The following is a 19892-nucleotide window of genomic DNA, read 5'->3' as shown; positions in this document are numbered from 1 at the left end:
AAGTGTATATTAAATAAGCATTTCAACAACCTCAGCAGTTCTTCCAAGAAAAACTAAATGATCTGATACATGACCTAGGTGTGTCAAGGCAAGCATCTCAACTTTTAGCATCCAGACTAAAAGAAAAGAAGTCTACAAGAAGTTAATATAACAGTTTATCGGACAAGAGAGGTTGAACTCCTTCCTTACTGCAGCCAAGATGAAGAACCTGTATACTGCAAAAGCATCCCTGAACTTCTCTGAATATCAACCAGGAAATTGGAGGCTGTTTATAAACAGCTCCATTAGAAGCTTGAAATGTGTCTTATTGCACAATGGTAACCAATATGCATCTCTTCCAACTGCTCATTCAACAAAACTGTGCTGATGACAAACACAGAAGAAAATCGTACAAACAACATTTTCGTATGCAGTAATTAGTGGTATCTGAATTATCTTACTATGTTAATCTGTTATTATATAGAATGAAGTGCTAGTATTGCATGATTTGACTTTTGCACAATTTAAAAAATAATTTCAATGTGATTTGTAAGTTACCCCTGACTGATCAATATACTTTTCGTATCTTTTATGTTTGTCAATGAGATGCCAAATTTATCAAAAACGACAGCCAATCAAGCAAAACTGATGACATATTCGGAATCAGCACCATAAACTTACCCTAAAATTGGTGTATTATCATTGAAAGTGATATTATGCTGATGAGCGTTGACTTCATTTGCCAAACCTGTACTGAACTATCTATTTTCTGAATGTTTATCAATAAAATTTTTCTCATATATAGTTAAAGTGGTGGAACATATACATCAAACTTCACACAAGACTGCTATCTAGTAGCTATTATCAAAAAAATTTTACTTAGAGAGCATTATGTAAATGATGACTTTCATACTGCCTGAATGATCTGGTACTATTGTAATTTTGCTAAGTTTACTATTCAGTAACAATTTTATTCACTATTTATTTCTTGGGTCAATTCACCTTCACTGCAGATGGTTTTCTTTGAAAATACTTAGATACCTAAAATTAACCATACTATTCTCTTCTCTCTGCAAGCTAGTTTTCCAATCAATCAAGCTAATATTACCAAAAAAATATCGTTTAGACTTAAAAAATTCAAAACAGAACAATGAAACCTTGAATTAACAGACTACTAGTGGAAAGACCATGTCAGGTAATGCCAATTGTCTGTTAAATTTAAATGATGAGATTGTTTTTTATTTTTTTTTCAACAAACTGGCTGTATCCCACCAAGACAGGGTGGCCCAAAAAGAAAAACAAAACTTTCTCTTTTTAAATTTAGTAATTTATACAGGAGAAGGAGTTACTAGCCCCTTGCTCCGGGCATTTTAGTCGCCTCTTACAACACGCATGGCTTACGGCGGAAGAATTCTGTTCCACTTCCCCATGGAGATAAAAGGAAATAAACAAGAACAAGAACTAGTAAGAAAATAGAAGAAAACCTAGAGGGGTGTGTGTATATGTATGCTTGTACATATATGTACAAGCATATTACCCGGCTCACACTCCAACAGCTTCTCAGATCTTAAAAACCATTCGTCTCAATTCACTCCTATCTAACATGCTAATGCATGCTTGCTGGAAGTCCAAGCCCCTCGCCCACAAAACCTCCTTTACCCCCCTCCCACCAACCTTTTCAAAGACGACCCCTACCCCTAGGGAAAGGAAGGCTGGGTAGGGGTCGTCCTTGAAAAGATTGGAGGGAGGGGGTAAAGGAGGTTTTGTGGGCGAGGGGCTTGGAATTCCAGCAAGCACGCGTGAGCTTGTTAGATAGGACTGAATGGAGACGAATAGTTTTTGGGACTTGACGAGCTGTTGGAGTGTGAGCAGGGTAATATTTTGTGAAGGGATTCAGGGAAACTGGTTAGCCAGACTTGAGTCCTGGAAATGGGAAGTACAATGCCTGCACTTTCAAGGAGGGGTTTGGGATATTGGCAGTTTGGAGGGACTTCTAAACTGTCGTATCTGAGTGCCTCTGCAAAGACAGTGATTATGTATGAGTGAGGTGAAAGTGCTGAATGATGATGAAAGTATTTTCTTTTTGGGTCACCCTGCCTCGGTGAGAGACGACCGACATGTTGGAAAAGAAAATAATAATAATGGACAATTCTGGAAATAATAGACTTTGTTAAATCCAAAATCAATATACCCAGCAAACTGCAACAATAATGGGCAATTCTGGATTTAATGATTTTTTTGTTTCTAGATTTTGTTCAGGCAATGGGTTTTATCCGTTTAATCTTAAATCTGTTAAATCAGGCTTTTATTGTAATGTTCTCTCTCAAAAGATCTCCACTTGTCTTACATGGCACTTTCCTACAAAATATCCATAAATTTACAGAACACATCATTTACCTCATAAATTTTTCAAGTATGATGCCACTGTCATTCATTCAATCACTGTCCTGCCAGCAGTATGGAGACATGGTGGTTGAAATAACCTATGAACCGCAACATTTTCACTACTCCCTCACAATTCAGGCACTGCATTTCCCACTTTCAGGGCTCAAGTTGTCCAACTTAACAGTTTTCCCAAATCGGTTCATAAATTTTACCTCGTTCACATTCCAACAGCACATCAAGCCACAAAACTACTTGTCTCCATTCACTCCAATATAATATGCTCACATAAGCCTGCCAGATACTGAAGTCCCTAGCACTCAAAACTTCCTTTACCCCCTTCCTTCAACATCTTCCTGCGACGACCTCTATCCCTCTTTCCTTCTGTTCCCAGTTTACATACCACCTTGGTCATTCTATTTTGCTCCATCCCCTCAAAATGCCAAAACCACCTCAATAACTAGATATCTTAAATTAGAAATAATGGTACACTATGGATGGTTTAACATTATATCATCCAACTCTCCTCACCATTTTAACCTTCACCCAGTACCAAGATAATAAATGTCCTCTCATCTGCAATCATGTATACTAGAGAAGGGGTTACCAGCCCCTTACTCCTGACATTTCAGTTCTCTCTTATGACACACATGGCTTACAGAGGAAAGATTCTTTTCCACTTATTCTATTCAAATATACATAATAAATGCCTATGTCAATTAACCTGAATATTATGTAAACAAAACCTTATTTAGTTACTTACTTGAAGGAAGTGGTTCATCAAAAGCAACCTCTACCTTTGGGTATCTTCTAAGCCAATCCCGAAGAGAAGGTTGTCTAGATAATTTTGGATGATGAGAAGATCCTAGTTTCTCTTCTCTCTCACGTAAATCTTCCTTTCCAGTGTTAATAACTTCTTTTTCTCTCTTGTCACTAGTTGTACGTTCTGGAGGCTGAGGTTTGGCATGATGTGTCGGAGTTGGGGGACAAACAGATGGGTGAACTAAAGCTTTCAGGAGTCGATGATGTGGTTTATGTGGTGGAACAGCAGGTGGAATATCTTCATCATCATTTGCAACAGATCCCTGGGAAGTGTGATCTCTTCGAGGTCTTACACTAAGTTCCTGGAGCTCCTGAGCTATAGTTTGGGATTCCTGAACTATATTTTGAGACTCCTTTAAAGAATCTGATGGAATGTTCAAGTCAACAAAGCATGAAGCAGATGCCAATGATTCAACATTTAGATCATTAGTTTCTGTAGTAGGACTTGCAAAGACAGAATTAGAAGACGAGCTCTCAGTACTTATCACCATGCAAGTTGATTCAGAACCCCTTCTGCCATCGTCACCAACTTGGGAAGATACAGAACAAGTCACTGATCTACTCGTAGGTGAAACAGATTCGGAGGTGGAGCTTGATATCTGGAGGGAATCGCTCAATCTTGGGGATGGTGAGCGACCTGAGACAGAACCCTCCCTTGCAGCTCTGAGCACTGCAATTCTTTCCTGATCAAGACTCTCTGAATGTAATATATCTGATTTAAGACTAAGGCAGCTAGTGGCCATTCTATTATGTTCACTTTGCTCATCGTAATTATTTACAGTTTCTGCATCTACAACTGTTTGATCTACCGTTACTGGTGTTGTGTTTTCCCTTTCTTGAGCACTGAAGAGCATATCACATTCACTTGTTAAATTAACTGGACTAGATACAGATTCACTTTGGTTATTTACCAATTCTGGAAAAGAATGTCTGCAGGAATTAAAGCTTTCCACACAAGATACATCAGCATCGCAGGTGGCAATGTTACTATCACTGATAACATTACAAGAATATTTAGTTAAGCATGCTTCTCCATCATTCACATTAAAATCAGGTTCTAAAGTTTCCTCAGAATTTTCTAGTAGTGTGTCTGTAGAAGTGGTTTCCTGAAGAATGCTTGAATCCTGCTCTGGTGTTGCAAGTGGTGCCACAGTACTAACTGCAGCAGCATCTCCTGCATATTCTCCCTGTAGTGTGGGTAGTAAACTGGTGGAAACTTCATCTAAAGTATTTTGAAGCATGGAAGGTCTAATAATTTCCTCTGAAGGTTCACTTTCCATGGAAGCACAAGAAGATGACTGCAAAGATGAATGAGGTCCCTGAGTTGAAGATTCTGTTACTTGGCACTGACAGTCTACATCAATTTGATTATGCAATATTTCAGAAACTTGTAAAACATCATCCAAATCAACAATGTCATAGGAAAATGATCCTTCCATGGAATACTGCATTTTTTTACCTTCCCCAAAGCTTGCTCCACTACTTTCACTATCACAACTAGACTGAGAGCTGGCACTAAGATGAGTAGCCTTTGGTCTAACACTCGGTTCATTCACACCGCTAAAAATTGTTCCGGATGTGCCAGTTCCCATTAAAGAGTTGACTTGACCATTTACTATAGTGGTTGGTAGAGGCATAGGACGCTTTTTAACCACTGTAGGAAATGGTGGGGGAAGACCAAGCTGAACTGCCATTGAGCGTTCTAATGGCCGATGACCAGAATCTGCCAGAGACTTTAAAAGGGATTTAGTCCTCGGCGGAAGAGGTGGTGGGGAATCCTCATCACTTACTGGCTGACTAGATTCACTGTTAAATCCCCCACTCACTTCACTACTAACAGCAGCAAGATCTCCATCCTGATTCTGATAGTCTTCAGCTGGGTATACCGTTTCATATATGGCCTCCTCCCCTCGACTGTGCTCACTTGAATTTATTTGACTGGTAACATTAGGAACTTTACATGAATATTTCCATATTGGAGAATAATCAGACTCTCTACTACTGGCTTCTGTCCGCTCCTCACTGCTCGTCCTCACTTCATCAGGTATCACATCACCATTTACAACCACTTCATCATCCCCTGAACAAGTCTTAATTCCATTATTCACTGTGATATTACTATTTGTCCTCATGATATTTTTTCTATATCCCATATGGCCATTAGTAATTAATTCTTGATCACCATCAGTGCCATTTATTGCATTGGCCTTAAATCGCATTGTGTCTTGCTCTCCTGGGCACTCCAATCCACCGTGGCCTGTGCAGATTCCCGCAGTATTTGATGGAAGTGTGAATGCTACAGTGAAGTACACATGGCCAGACACTGAATCTGTTGTGCTCTTGCTACTTAATGGGAAGTCAATAATCCCTGATAATCCACTGTAAAAAAAATATTCAACAGTCAGAAAGCAAGTACAGCTAGCTATATAAATTTACTTAATAATACAGCATGTGACTAGAAAATAACCAATTATGAAAGCACCCACCTACAAGCATATGATAATGAATAACATGCTAGCACCTGTTATTATACTGAATACTTTACTGCAATGGCATTGCAACTACTTTGTTTCCCAAGTAATGGGTTATCCATAAAGGGATAACGAACCGGCCATATCCCACCAAGGCAGGGTGACCTAAAAAGAACAGTGAAAGTTTTTCATTTTAAATTTAGTAATTTATACAGGTGAAGGGGTTACTCGCCCATTGCTCCCAGCATTTCAGTCGCCTCTTAAGAAACACATGGCTTATGGAGGAAGAATTACTTTCCACTTCCCCATGGAGAAAAGGGATAACTTACCCCATTATAACTATTTCAAGTATTGCTCAAAACAGGCAGAAAGAATTAAGTATTTCTTAATTTTAATTTAGAAAAGTGATTTTACTTTAGTGATAGCTATGCTTCAGGCAACTGCTGTAAGCCACTAGTATAAAGACTTCAGAGCAACAGTTAAGCTTACACAAAGTCCAAATAACCTCGTCATGTTAGTCACAATATCAATTTATTAATTTCTTTTACCATATGAATTACAACAACTGCTATTCACAAGAATGTTTAGACTTTTGAGACTAACAGCACCAAAAATTTATTTACAGTAAAAAATGGCAAAAATTTGTTATAATTTTTTAAAAGTATTGTAATTTCGCAGGACTCCAGGGCTATATTATGCATTTTGGAAAGAACTTCTAAGAACACACACACAAAAATATTTCACATTATAGATGATAATAATCATCTGTAATATATTTATGAAAACTTGGCTGATGTACTTTAAGGTAAGGCTAAGTAGGTACCCCACTTAACAACCCTAAAAATTTTAACTAGTGTCTGGAGCTTGGAACCCGTTTTCTCATTGATGCCCACATTATAATTTATGTGTGCCTGATGTATTATAATTTATGCATACCTGAACTATTTTCTAAAAATATTAACCCAATATTTTACATCTGATATTGTTCCTTCTCTACTGCAAATAGTATCAATGATACAATGTGGGAGTTATCCCAGTTCTTCTTTGCTGATAACACAGTTCTTTTAGGGGATTCTGAAGGAAAATTACAAACGGTGGTGGTTTAATTTGGGAGGTTATGTAAATGGAAATTAAAAGTGTTGGAGTGGGAGCAGGGTAATATTTTGTGAAGGGATTCAGGGAAACCGGGCAGCAGGACTTGAGTCCTGGAGGTGGGAAGTACCAATGCCTGCATTTTAAAAAGAGAGGGTTGGGATATTTGCTGTTTTGAATGACATCTGAACTGTCATATCTGTGTGCTTCTGCAAAGACAGTAATTATGTGTGAATGATGGTCAAAGTGTTTCTTTCTTTTTTGGTCACCCTGCCTTGGTGGGAGATAGCCAGTATGTAAAAAAAAAAAAAAAAAAAAGCTTACTCTGCCTCTGTGTCTTATTTTTTCATTCAATTTGCCTTAATGAAAAGAAGAAGTGCCCATTAGCTTTGTCTTTTTGTTTGGTTTGTTTAGTTATCAGGAAAATGTGTGTATTGTAATGACTGGGTGTTTTATTATGAAAATTATTACACCCTGCCTTGGTGGGAGACAGATAATGTGTTAAAAAAAAAAAAAATAATTACTAATAAACATTACCTACAGTGAAGCTGCATATTGTCTGGGTACCTTTTTAACTGTACATCTTAAGCTGTGATAAAGTTTACTGATACTTCATTTTAAGTCTGAATTTTATTGCACTGCTTTCCAGTGATATTTTAACAATGCTCAGTGTCTATACCAAGAAAAATTGAATAGTGAAGTATTGTATTATTAGTAATCATACCTGGTTTAAGTGGATCAATTAATTTTTTTACCAGATACAGTAACCCATAAAAAAACACACACACATTCACCCCTCACTGATTTAATAGCTGTCTTGTTGGAACTGCACATACATCAAAATTCAATTGCGTTGGTGCAAATTTGATCTAATGTAGAAGTAGATGTCTCAGTGAAACAAATGGGTTTAATAAATGAGGGTATTACCAAGTAAGACATACTGTTTAGGAAGCTTGAGAGTTAGGCGTCTTGAAGTTTACATGGGATAATATTGTATTCAAGCCAGTAGTAATTAATAAATATTTTCGTATTTTTTTCATATACATGGTAGGGTTTAAAACTGTCATTAATGTCTGATATGTTAATGATCTTAGGCCTGCTGCTCAGCTCCTTCTTTCTTATATTCTTATGTGGAATTATATAAACAGTGTTAGAGTGTTCAGCAGAAGTTGTGGTTACAGGAAAGTGGGTGCGGGAGGGAAGAGGAGCGATTGGTGGAATGATGATGTAGAGAGAGTAGTAAGGGAGAAAAAGTTAGCATATGAGAAGTTTTTACAAAGTAGAAGTGATGCAAGGAGGGAAGAGTATATGGAGAAAAAGAGAGGTTAAGAGAGTGGTGAAGCAATGTAAAAAGAGAGCAAATGAGAGAGTGGGTGAGATGTTATCAACAAATTTTGTTGAAATAAGAAAAAGTTTTGGAGTGAGAATAACAAGTTAAGGAAGCCTAGAGAACAAATGGATTTGTCAGTTAAAAATAGGAGAGGAGAGTTATTAAATGGAGAGTTAGAGGTATTGGGAAGATGGAGGGAATATTTTGAGGAATTGTTAAATGTTGATGAAGATAGGGAAGCTGTGATTTCATGTATAGGGCAAGGAGGAATAACATCTTGTAGGAGTGAGGAAGAGCCAGTTGTGAGTGTGGGGGAAGTTCGTGAGGCAGTAGGTAAAATGAAAGGGGGTAAGGCAGCCGGGATTGATGGGATAGAGATAGAAATGTTAAAAGCAGGTGGGGATATAGTTTTGGAGTGGTTGGTGCAATTATTTAATAAATGTATGGAAGAGGGTAAGGTACCTAGGGATTGGCAGAGAGCATGCATAGTTCCTTTGTATAAAGGCAAAGGGGACAAAAGAGAGTGCAAAAATTATAGGGGGATAAGTCTGTTGAGTATACCTGGTAAAGTGTATGGTAGAGTTATTATTGAAAGAATTAAGAATAAGATGGAGAATAGGATAGCAGATGAACAAGGAGGCTTTAGGAAAGGTAGGGGATGTGTGGACCAGGTGTTTACAGTGAAACATATAAGTGAACAGTATTTAGATAAGGCTAAAGAGGTCTTTGTGGCATTTATGGATTTGGAAAAGGCGTATGACAGGGTGGATAGGGGGGCAATGTGGCAGATGTTGCAGGTGTATGGTGTAGGAGGTAGGTTACTGAAAGCAGTGAAGAGTTTTTATGAGGATAGTGAGGCTCAAGTTAGAGTATGTAGGAAAGAGGGAAATTATTTCCCAGTAAAAGTAGGCCTTAGACAAGGATGTGTGATGTCACCGTGGTTGTTTAATATATTTATAGATGGGGTTGTAAGAGAAGTAAATGCGAGGGTCTTGGCAAGAGGCGTGGAGTTAAAAGATAAAGAATCACACATAAAGTGGGAGTTGTCACAGTTGCTCTTTGCTGATGACACTGTGCTCTTGGGAGATTCTGAAGAGAAGTTGCAGAGATTGGTGGATGAATTTGGTAGGGTGTGCAAAAGAAGAAAATTAAAAGTGAATACAGTAAAGAGTAAGGTAATGAGGATAACAAAAAGATTAGGTGATGAAAGATTGGATATCAGATTGGAGGGAAAGAGTATGGAGGAGGTGAATGTATTCAGATATTTGGGAGTGGACGTGTCAGCGGATGGGTCTATGAAAGATGAGGTGAATTATAGAATTGAGGAGGGGAAAAGGGTGAGTGGTGCACTTAGGAGTCTGTGGAGACAAAGAACTTTGTCCTTGGAGGCAAAGAGGGGAATGTATGAGAGTATAGTTTTACCAACGCTCTTATATGGGTGTGAAGTATGGGTGATGAATGTTGCAGCAAGGAGAAGGCTGGAGGCAGTGGAGATGTCATGTCTGAGGGCAATGTGTGGTGTGAATATAATGCAGAGAATTCGTAGTTTGGAAGTTAGGAGGAGGTGCGGGATTACCAAAACTGTTGTCCAGAGGGCTGAGGAAGGGTTGTTGAGGTGGTTCGGACATGTAGAGAGAATGGAGCGAAACAGAATGACTTCAAGAGTGTATCAGTCTGTAGTGGAAGGAAGGCGGGGTAGGGGTCGGCCTAGGAAAGGTTGGAGGGAGGGGGTAAAGGAGGTTTTGTGTGCGAGGGGCTTGGACTTCCAGCAGGCATGCATGAGCGTGTTTGATAGGAGTGAATAGAGACAAATGGTTTTTAATACTTGACATGCTGTTGGAGTGTGAGCAAAGTAACATTTATGAAGGGGTTCAGGGAAACCGGCAGGCCAGACTTGAGTCCTGGAGATGGGAAGTACAGTGCCTGCATTCTGAAGGAGGGGTGTTAATGTTGCAGTTTAAAAACTGTAGTGTAAAGCACCCTTCTGGCAAGACAGTGATGGAGTGAATGATGGTGAAAGTTTTTCTTTTTCAGGTCACCCTGCCTTTGTGGGAATCGGCCAGTGTGATAATAAATAATAAATAAATAAATAGTTCCAATAAATATTAAGGTATGTAAGATTGTTAGTAGTAAGTGTGCACCTGTATTTTCTCAATAGGCATGTCTGATATTTGATTTGATATTTTATACTGCATGTCATTAAGATAAGGTTTTAAAAATGCCTCCCTTCGTCAGTAGGTCTACAACTGTCATAGCCAAGTAGTGTGTACTCAAATAATAAAAAGGCACAATACTGTGACTGGAATAATACAAAATTAACCAACACACAGGACTGATTCCACTACTACTACTACCTCTACCACTACTTTTCTTCCTTCCCTACTATCTCTCTTATCCCATCCCTGTCTGCTGGCCTATATATACTAGTTCCTTTTCTCCTTTTCGTTAGTGTGACTTTGTAAATGGTCCAAGACAGACCGAAACACCGTAAGTTCCTCTCTCCTATGTGCGGGTAATTTGTGTAGTGTGTACTCACACATGTATACAGTATATAATACATACTAACCAACAAGCCACTTATATGCCCAACAAAGAGCTACAAACCAAATTTAAAATTAAATAAAAGTTTTATTATTATTAAAGAAATATTAAATGAATTAAATAAATTTAAGTGCAGTGGAACCTATGAATGCTCCAACATACAAGTTTTTTGAAATATGAACAGTCACTGGGTCAATTTTCTGCTCTGAGTTACAAGCCTAAATCTGAGTTACTAGCGAGCTTCCCCCTCAAGGGAGGTTCCTTGACACTGGTGAGGGGCTCTTGATCTAGGGAATTGGATCTGTGCTCCACTTCCCTAAATTAAGCCTGAATACCTTCCACCCCCTCCCCCCACAAGTGCTGTATAATCCTATGGGTTGAGAGCTTCCCCATTATAATAATAATAATAATGCAGTGGACCCCCGGTTTACGATATTATTTCATTCCAGAAGTATGTTCAGGTGCCAGTACTGACTGAATTTGTTCCCATAAGGAATATTGTGAATTAGATTAGTCCATTTCAGACCCCCAAACATACACATACAAATGCACTTACATAAATACACTTACATAATTGGTCACATTGGGAGCTGATCATAAACCGGGGGTCCGCTGTAATGAAAATTTTGGAGCGAGACAAACAAGTTAAGAAAGTCTAGGGAACGAATGGATTTGTCAGTTAAAAACAGAGTAGGGGAGTTAGTAGATGGGGACCTGGAGGTATTGGATAAATGGCGGGAGTATTTGGATAAACTTTTAAATGTTGATGAAGAAAGGGAGGCGGTAATTTCATGCACTGGCCAAGAAGGTATAACATCTTTTAGGAGTGAACAAGAACAGGATGTGAGTGTGGGGGAGGTGCGTGAGGCATTCCGGAGAATGAAAAGGGGGTAAAGCAGCTGGAACTGAAGGGATCATGACAGAAATGTTACAAGCAGGGGGAAATATAGTGTTGGAGTCCTCAGTATTTTTGTTTAATAAATGTATGAAAGAGGGGAAGGTACCCAGGGATTAGCAGAGAGCATGTATAGTTCCTTTATATAAAGGAAAGGGGAACAAAAGAGGCTAATTTTTTTTTTTTTTAACAAGTCGGCCGTCTCCCACCGAGGCAGGGTGCCCCAAAAAGAAAATACTTTCATCATCATTCAACACTTTCACCTCACTCACACATAATCACTGTTTTTGCAGAGGTGCCCAGAATACAACAGTTTAGAAGTACAGTACATGTATATACGTATAAAGATACACAACATATCCCTCCAAACTGCCAATATCCCGAACCCCTTCTTTAAAGTGCAGGCATTGTACTTCCCATTTCCATGACTCAAGTCCGGTTATATAAAATAACCGGTTTCCCTGAATCCCTTCACTAAATATTACCCTGCTCACACTCCAACAGTTCATCAGGAGCCAAATACCATTCTTCTCCACTTACTCCTAACATGCTCATGCACGCTTGCTGGAAGTCCAAGCCCCTCGCCCACAAAACCTCCTTTACCACCTCCCTCCAACCCTTTCAAGGACAACCCCTACCCCGCCTTCCTTCCTCTACAGATTTATACGCTCTCCATGTCATTCTACCTTGATCCATTGTCTCTAAATGACCAAACCACCTCAACAACCCCTCTTCAGCCCTCTGACTAATACTTTTATTAATTCCACACCTTCTCCTAATTTCCACACTCCGAATTTTCTGCATAATATTTACACCACACATTGCTCTTAGACAGGACATCCCCACTGCCTCCTCGCTGCAGCATTTACAACCCAAGTTTCACATCCATATAAGAGTGTTGGTACCACTATACTTTCATACATTCCCTTTTTTGCCTCCATAGATAACATTCTTTGTCTCCACATATATCTCAATGCACCATTCACCTTTTTTACCTCATCAATTCTATGATTAACCTCATCCTTCATAAATCAATCCGCTGATATGGCAACTCCCAAATATCTGAAAACATTCACTTCTTCCATACTTCTCCTCCCAAATTTGATATCCAATTATTCTTTATCTAAATTACTTCATACCCTCATCACCTTACTCTTTTCTATGTTCACTTTCAACTTTCTACCGTTACACACACTCCCAAATTCGTCCACTAACCTCTGCAATTTTTCTTTAGAATCACCCGTAAGTACAGTATCATCAGCAAAAAGTAACTTTTACAACCCCATCTATAAATATATTAAACAACCATGGTGACATTACACATCCCTGTCTAAGACATACTTTTACCGAGAAATAGTCTCCCTCTCTTCTACACACCCTAACCTGAGCCTCACTGTCCTCATAAAAGCTCTTTACAGCATTTAGTAACTTACCACCTATTCCATATACTTGCAACATTTGCTACATTGCTTCCCTATCCACTCTATCATATGCCTATTCTAAATCCATAAATGCAATGAAAACTTCCCTACCTTTATCTAAATACTGTTCGCATATATGCTTCAAAGTAAACACCTGATCTACACATCCCCTACCCACTCTAAAACCTCCTTGCTCATCCACAATCCTATACCCTGTCTTACCTCTAATTCTTTCAATAATAACCCTAATGCACACTTTTCCTGGTATACTCAGTAAACTAATTCCTCTATAATTTTTACAATCTCTTTTGTCCACCTTCCCTTTATATAAAGGGACTATACATGCTCTCTGCCAATCCCTGGGTACCTTCCCCTCTTTCATACATTTGTTAAACAAAAATACCAACTACTCCAACATTATATATCCCCCCTGCTTTTAACATTTCTGTCATGATCCCGTCAGTTCCAGCTGCTTTACCCCCTTTCATTCTACGTAATGCCTCACGTACCTCCCCCACACTTACATCCTGCTCTTCTTCACTCCTAAAAGATGGTATACCTCCCTGGCCAGTGCATGAAATTACCGCCTCCCTTTCTTCATCGACATTTAACCCTTAAACTGTCCAAACAGAGATCTACGTTTTTTTAACATTTGAAAGTATGTAAAAAAATGTAGATCTTTTTTTTTTTTACATTTGAAAACGTGTAAAAAAAACTTGGCTTATTTTTTTTATTTTATTTAAGTGAAACGAAGCTGAAGGGGGTGGGAGAGTTTCAATGGAGAGGAATAAATGGGATTAGGTCAGGGGTTTCAAATAGAGTTAGAACTAAAGAAGGAGTAGCAATAATGTTGAAGGATAAGCTATGGCAGGAAAAGAGGGACTATAAATGTATTAATTCAAGGATTATGTGGAGTAAAATAAAGATTGGATGTGAAAAGTGGGTTATAGTAAGCATGTATGCACCTGGAGAAGAGAGAAGTGTAGAGGAGAGAGAGAGATTTTGGGAAATGTTGAGTGAATGCATGGGGAGTTTTGAATCAAGTGTGAGAGTAATGGTGGTTGGGGATTTCAATGCTAAAGTGGGTAAAAATGTTATGGAGGGAGTAGTAGGTAAATTTGGGGTGCCAGGGGTAAATGTAAATGGGGAGCCTTTAATTGAGCTATGTGTAGAAAGAGATTTGGTAATAAGTAATACATATTTTATGAAAAAGAGGATAAATAAATATACAAGGTATGATGTAGCACGTAATGAAAGTAGTTTGTTAGATTATGTATTGGTGGATAAAAGGTTGATGGGTAGGCTCCAGGATGTACATGTTTATAGAGGGGCAACTGATATTTCGGATCATTATTTAGTTGTAGCTACAGTTAGAGTAAGAGGTAGATGGGAAAAGAGGAAGGTGGCAACAACAAGTAAGAGGGAGGTGAAAGTGTATAAACTAAGGGAGGAGGAAGTTCGAGGGAGATATAAGCGACTGTTGGCAGAAAGGTGGGCTAGTGCAAAGATGAGTAGTTGGGGGGTTGAAGAGGGTTGGAATAGTTTTAAAAATGCAGTATTAGAATGTGGGGCAGAAGTTTGTGGTTATAGGAGGGTGGGGGCAGGTGGAAAGAGGAGTGATTGGTGGAATGATGAAGTAAAGGGTGTGATAAAAGAGAAAAAGTTAGCTTATGAGAGGTTTTTACAAAGCAGAAGTGTTATAAGAAAAGCAGAGTATATGGAGAGTAAAAGAAAGGTGAAGAGAGCGGTGAGAGAGTGCAAAAGGAGAGCAGATGACAGAGTGGGAGAGGCACTGTCAAGAAATTTTAATGAAAATAAGAAAAAATTTTGGAGTGAGTTAAACAAGTTAAGAAAGCCTAGGGAAAGTATGGATTTGTCAGTTAAAAACAGAGTAGGGGAGTTAGTAGATGGGGAGAGGGAGGTATTAGGTAGATGGCGAGAATATTTTGAGGAACTTTTAAATGTTGAGGAAGAAAGGGAGGTGGTAATTTCATGCACTGGTCAGGGAGGTATACCATCTTTTAGGAGTGAAGAAGAGCAGAATGTAAGTGTGGGGGAGGTACATGAGGCATTATGTAGAATGAAAGAGGGTAAAGCAGCTGGAACTGATGGGATCATGACAGAAATGTTAAAAGCAGGGGGGGATATAGTGTTGGAGTGGTTGGTACTTTTGTTTAATAAATGTATGAAAGAGGGTAAGGTACCTAGGGATTGGCGGAGAGCATGTATAGTCCCTTTATATAAAGGGAAAGGGGACAAAAGAGATTGTAAAAATTATAGAGTAATAAGTTTACTGAGTATACCAGGAAAAGTGTATGGTAGGGTTATAATTGAAAGAATTAGAGGTAAGACAAAATGTAGGATTGCGGATGAGCAAGGAGGTTTCAGAGTGGGTAGGGGATGTGTAGATCAAGTGTTTACATTGAAGCATATACAGGTCTCCCTCAACATTCACGTTTTCAGCTTTCGCGGGCTTCACACATTCGCGAATTCCCAACCGCCAAATTCCCAGCCACCAAATTCCCAGCCGCCAAATTATATTCAAGTTTCCCCCCGTCCCTACTACCCTCCCACCGACCCCCGCAACTAGCAGCCAGCCCTCCCACCACTCAGTGTGGTGAGTGTTTTGTTTGTTCATTATTTGCTATTAAACTACAGTATAAATAATGTAAACCCATTCATGACTGCATATTGCAATGGCTATTCGGACAGGTATTAGACGGTGACATCATGTGTTTACTCTTGAACACAGCAAAGAATCAAACATTTCTGCTACTGCTAATAATAAGAATAGTAATAATAATAATAATAATAATAATAATAATAATAATAATAAATACGATACATGTATAATTGAAGAAGGAAGTTGTACAAAAATACGAGGGAGTGGTTGACACATCGTCAGTGTGGCTTTGTTTATGCTGGAGTGAACATTAGTCTCCGTTCTCTTCCAAACATTTCACAATAATTCATTGTTTGGTGCTTGTAGATTGAGTGCGACTGGAGTGGTAGAGGCAGTGGTTGAGGCAGCGATTGAGGCAGTGGGTGAGGCAGCTGTTGAGGCTGCTGTTGAGGCAGCGATTGAGGCAGTGGTTGAGGCAGCGATTGAGGCAGTGGTTGAGGCAGCTGTTGAGGCAGCGATTGAGGCAGTGGGTGAGGCAGCTGTTGAGGCAGTGATTGAGGCAGTGGGTGAGGCAGCTGTTGAGGCAATGGGTGAGGCAGCCGTTGAGGCAGCTGTTGAGGCAGCGATTGAGGCAGTGGGTGAGGCAGCTGTTGAGGCAGCGATTGAGGCAGTGGGTGAGGCAGCTGTTGAGGCAGCGATTGAGGCAGTGGGTGAGGCAGCTGTTGAGGCAGCGATTGAGGCAGTGGGTGAGGCAGCTGTTGAGGCAGCGATTGAGGCAGTGGTATTTAATAACATACATGTTATTAATAATAATAATACATGTTATTAATAATATGTACTATTATTATTTATAACATATATGTTATTAAATACCACTGCCTCAACCGCTGAATTATCATGAAATGTTTGGAAGAGCACGGAGACTAACACTCACTCCAGCATAAACAAAGCCACACTGACGATGTGTCAACCACTCCCTCGTATTTTTGTACAATTTCCTTCTTCAATTATATTGTATTATTATTATTATTATTATTATTATTATTATTATTACTATTGTTATTATTAGCAGTAGCAGAAATGTTTGATTCTTTGCTGTGTTCAAGAGTAAATGCATGATGTCACCGCCATTGCAATATGCAGCCATGAATGGGTTTACATTATTTATACTGTAGTTTAATAGCAAATAATGAACAAACAAAACACTCACCACACTGAGTGGTGGGAGGGCTGGCTGCCAGTTGCAGCGGTCGGAGGGAGGGTAGTAGGGACTCGCAGTGGTTGGGGAAGTGGTGGAGGCAGTGGTGGAGTCTGTGGTATTTAATAACATACATGTTATTAAAGCATAACATGTATATACTATTTAGTACAATTTACGACGTTTTCATGTATTTTATGATTGTTCATGGTTCAACAAGTTAAGGAAGCAGTATTGTATTATATTCCCCTACAATATATTGGGGGCACCAAACATTCACAGTTTTTCAACATTCGCGAGGCTCTTGATCCCCTAACCCTCGCGAATGTTGAGGGAGACCTGTATGTGAACAGTATTTAGATAAAGGTAGGGAAGTTTTTATTGCATTTATGGATTTAGAAAAGGCATATGATAGAGTGGATAGGGGAGCAACGTGGCAGATGTTGCAAGTATATGGAATAGGTGGTAAGTTACTAAATGCTGTAAAGCGTTTTTATGAGGATAGCGAGGCTCAGGTTAGGGTGTGTAGAAGAGAGGGAGACTACTTCCCGGTAAAAGTAGGTCTTAGACAGGGATGTGTAATGTCACCATGGTTGTTTAATATATTTATAGATGGGGTTGTAAAAAGTAAATGCTAGGGTGTTTGGGAGAGGGGTGGGATTAAATTATGGGGAATCAAATTCAAAATGGGAATTAACACAGTTACTTTTTGCTGATGATACTGTGCTTATGGGAGATTCTAAAGAAAAATTGCAAAGGTTAGTGGATGAGTTTGGGAATGTGTGTAAAGGTAGAAAGTTGAAAGTGAACATAGAAAAGAGTAAGGTGATGAGGGTATCAAATGATTTAGATAAAGAAAAATTGGATATCAAATTGGGGAGGAGGAGTATGGAGGTAGTAGGTTGGTAGACAGCAACCACCCAGGGAAGTACTACCGTCCTGCCAGATGACTGTGAAACAGAAACCTGTAACTGTTTTGCATGATGGTAGGATTGCTGGTTTCTTTTTCTGTCTCATAAACACGCTAGATAACAGAGATATCTTGCTACTCCTACTTACACTTTGGTCACACTTCACAGACACGCACATGCATATATATATATACATACATCTAGGTTTTTCTCCTTTTTCTAAATAACCCTTGTTCCTCCTTATTTCTTCTATTGTCCATGGGGAAGTGGAAAAGAATCTTTCCTCCGTAAGCCATGCGTGTCGTATGAGGCGACTAAAATGCCGGGAGCAATGGGCTAGTAACCCCTTCTCCTGTAGACTTTTACTAAAAAAGAGAGGAAGAAAAACTTTATAAAACTGGGATGCTTAAATGTGCGTGGATGTAGTGCGGATGACAAGAAACAGATGATTGCTGATGTTATGAATGAAAAGAAGTTGGATGTCCTGGCCCTAAGCGAAACAAAGCTGAAGGGGGTAGGGGACTTTCGGTGGGGGGAAATAAATGGGATTAAATCTGGAGTATCTGAGAGAGTTAGAGCAAAGGAAGGGGTAGCAGTAATGTTGAATGATCAGTTATGGAAGGAGAAAAGAGAATATGAATGTGTAAATTCAAGAATTATGTGGATTAAAGTAAAGGTTGGATGCGAGAAGTGGGTCATAATAAGCGTGTATGCACCTGGAGAAGAGAGGAATGCAGAGGAGAGAGAGAGATTTTGGGAGATGTTAAGTGAATGTATAGGAGCCTTTGAACCAAGTGAGAGAGTAATTGTGGTAGGGGACCTGAATGCTAAAGTAGGAGAAACTTTTAGAGAGGGTGTGGTAGGTAAGTTTGGGGTGCGAGGTGTAAATGATAATGGGAGCCCTTTGATTGAACTTTGTATAGAAAGGGGTTTAGTTATAGGTAATACATATTTTAAGAAAAAGAGGATAAATAAGTATACAAGATATGATGTAGGGCAAAATGACAGTAGTTTGTTGGATTATGTATTGGTAGATAAAAGACTGTTGAGTAGACTTCAGGATGTACATGTTTATAGAGGGGCCACAGATATATCAGATCACTTTCTAGTTGTAGCTACACTGAGAGTAAAAGGTAGATGGGATACAAGGAGAATAGAAGCATCAGGGAAGAGAGAGGTGAAGGTTTATAAACTAAAAGAGGAGGCAGTTAGGGTAAGATATAAACAGCTATTGGAGGATAGATGGGCTAAAGAGAGCATAGGCAATGGTGTCGAAGAGGTATGGGGTAGGTTTAAAAATGTAGTGTTAGAGTGTTCAGCAGAAGTTTGTGGTTACAGGAAAGTGGGTGCGGGAGGGAAGAGGAGTGATTGGTGGAATGATGATGTGAAGAGAGTAGTAAGGGAGAAAAAGTTAGCATATGAGAAGTTTTTACAAAGTAGAAGTGATGCAAGGAGGGAAGAGTATATGGAGAAAAAGAGAGAGGTTAAGAGAGTGGTGAAGCAATGTAAAAAGAGAGCAAATGAGAGAGTGGGTGAGATGTTATCAACAAATTTTGTTGAAAATAAGAAAAAGTTTTGGAGTTAGATTAACAAGTTAAGAAAGCCTAGAGAACAAATGGATTTGTCAGTTAAAAATAGGAGAGGAGAGTTATTAAATGGAGAGTTAGAGGTATTGGGAAGATGGAGGGAATATTTTGAGGAATTGTTAAATGTTGATGAAGATAGGGAAGCTGTGATTTCGTGTATAGGGCAAGGAGGAACAACATCTTGTAGGAGTGAGGAAGAGCCAGTTGTGAGTGTGGGGGAAGTTCGTGAGGCAGTAGGTAAAATGAAAGGGGGTAAGGCAGCTGGGATTGATGGGATAAAGATAGAAATGTTAAAAGCAGGTGGGGATATAGTTTTGGAGTGGTTGGTGCAATTATTTAATAAATGTATGGAAGAGGGTAAGGTACCTAGGGATTGGCAGAGAGTATGCATAGTTCCTTTGTATAAAGGCAAAGGGGATAAAAGAGAGTGCAAAAATTATAGGGGGATAAGTCTGTTGAGTATACCTGGCAAAGTGTATGGTAGAGTTATTATTGAAGGAATTAAGAGTAAGACGGAGAATAGGATAGCAGATGAACAAGGAGGCTTTAGGAAAGGTAGGGGGTGTGTGGACCAGGTGTTTACAGTGAAACATATTAGTGAACAGTATTTAGATAAGGCTAAAGAGGTCTTTGTGGCATTT

At 39.2% G+C, this 19892-nt stretch overlaps 1 protein-coding gene across 4 annotated transcripts in view; it reads right to left on the bottom strand.

Moving 5' to 3' along the window:
- LOC128690374 (serine-rich adhesin for platelets-like) overlaps window positions 1-19892 on the bottom strand; it is a 364642-nt gene that overhangs the window by 72826 nt on the left and 271924 nt on the right. For all 4 annotated transcript variants that reach the window (XM_070089660.1, XM_070089659.1, XM_070089658.1 and 1 more), the window contains exon 8: window positions 3125-5562. In XM_070089660.1, the coding sequence (XP_069945761.1) occupies window positions 3125-5562 (2438 nt within the window). The remainder of the gene's footprint in view (window positions 1-3124; window positions 5563-19892) is intronic.

Source organism: Cherax quadricarinatus, chromosome 29 (genome assembly GCF_038502225.1).
Source record: "Cherax quadricarinatus isolate ZL_2023a chromosome 29, ASM3850222v1, whole genome shotgun sequence".
NCBI classification, from domain to species: domain Eukaryota; kingdom Metazoa; phylum Arthropoda; class Malacostraca; order Decapoda; family Parastacidae; genus Cherax; species Cherax quadricarinatus.
This window is presented reverse-complemented; position numbering and strand designations above follow the sequence as displayed.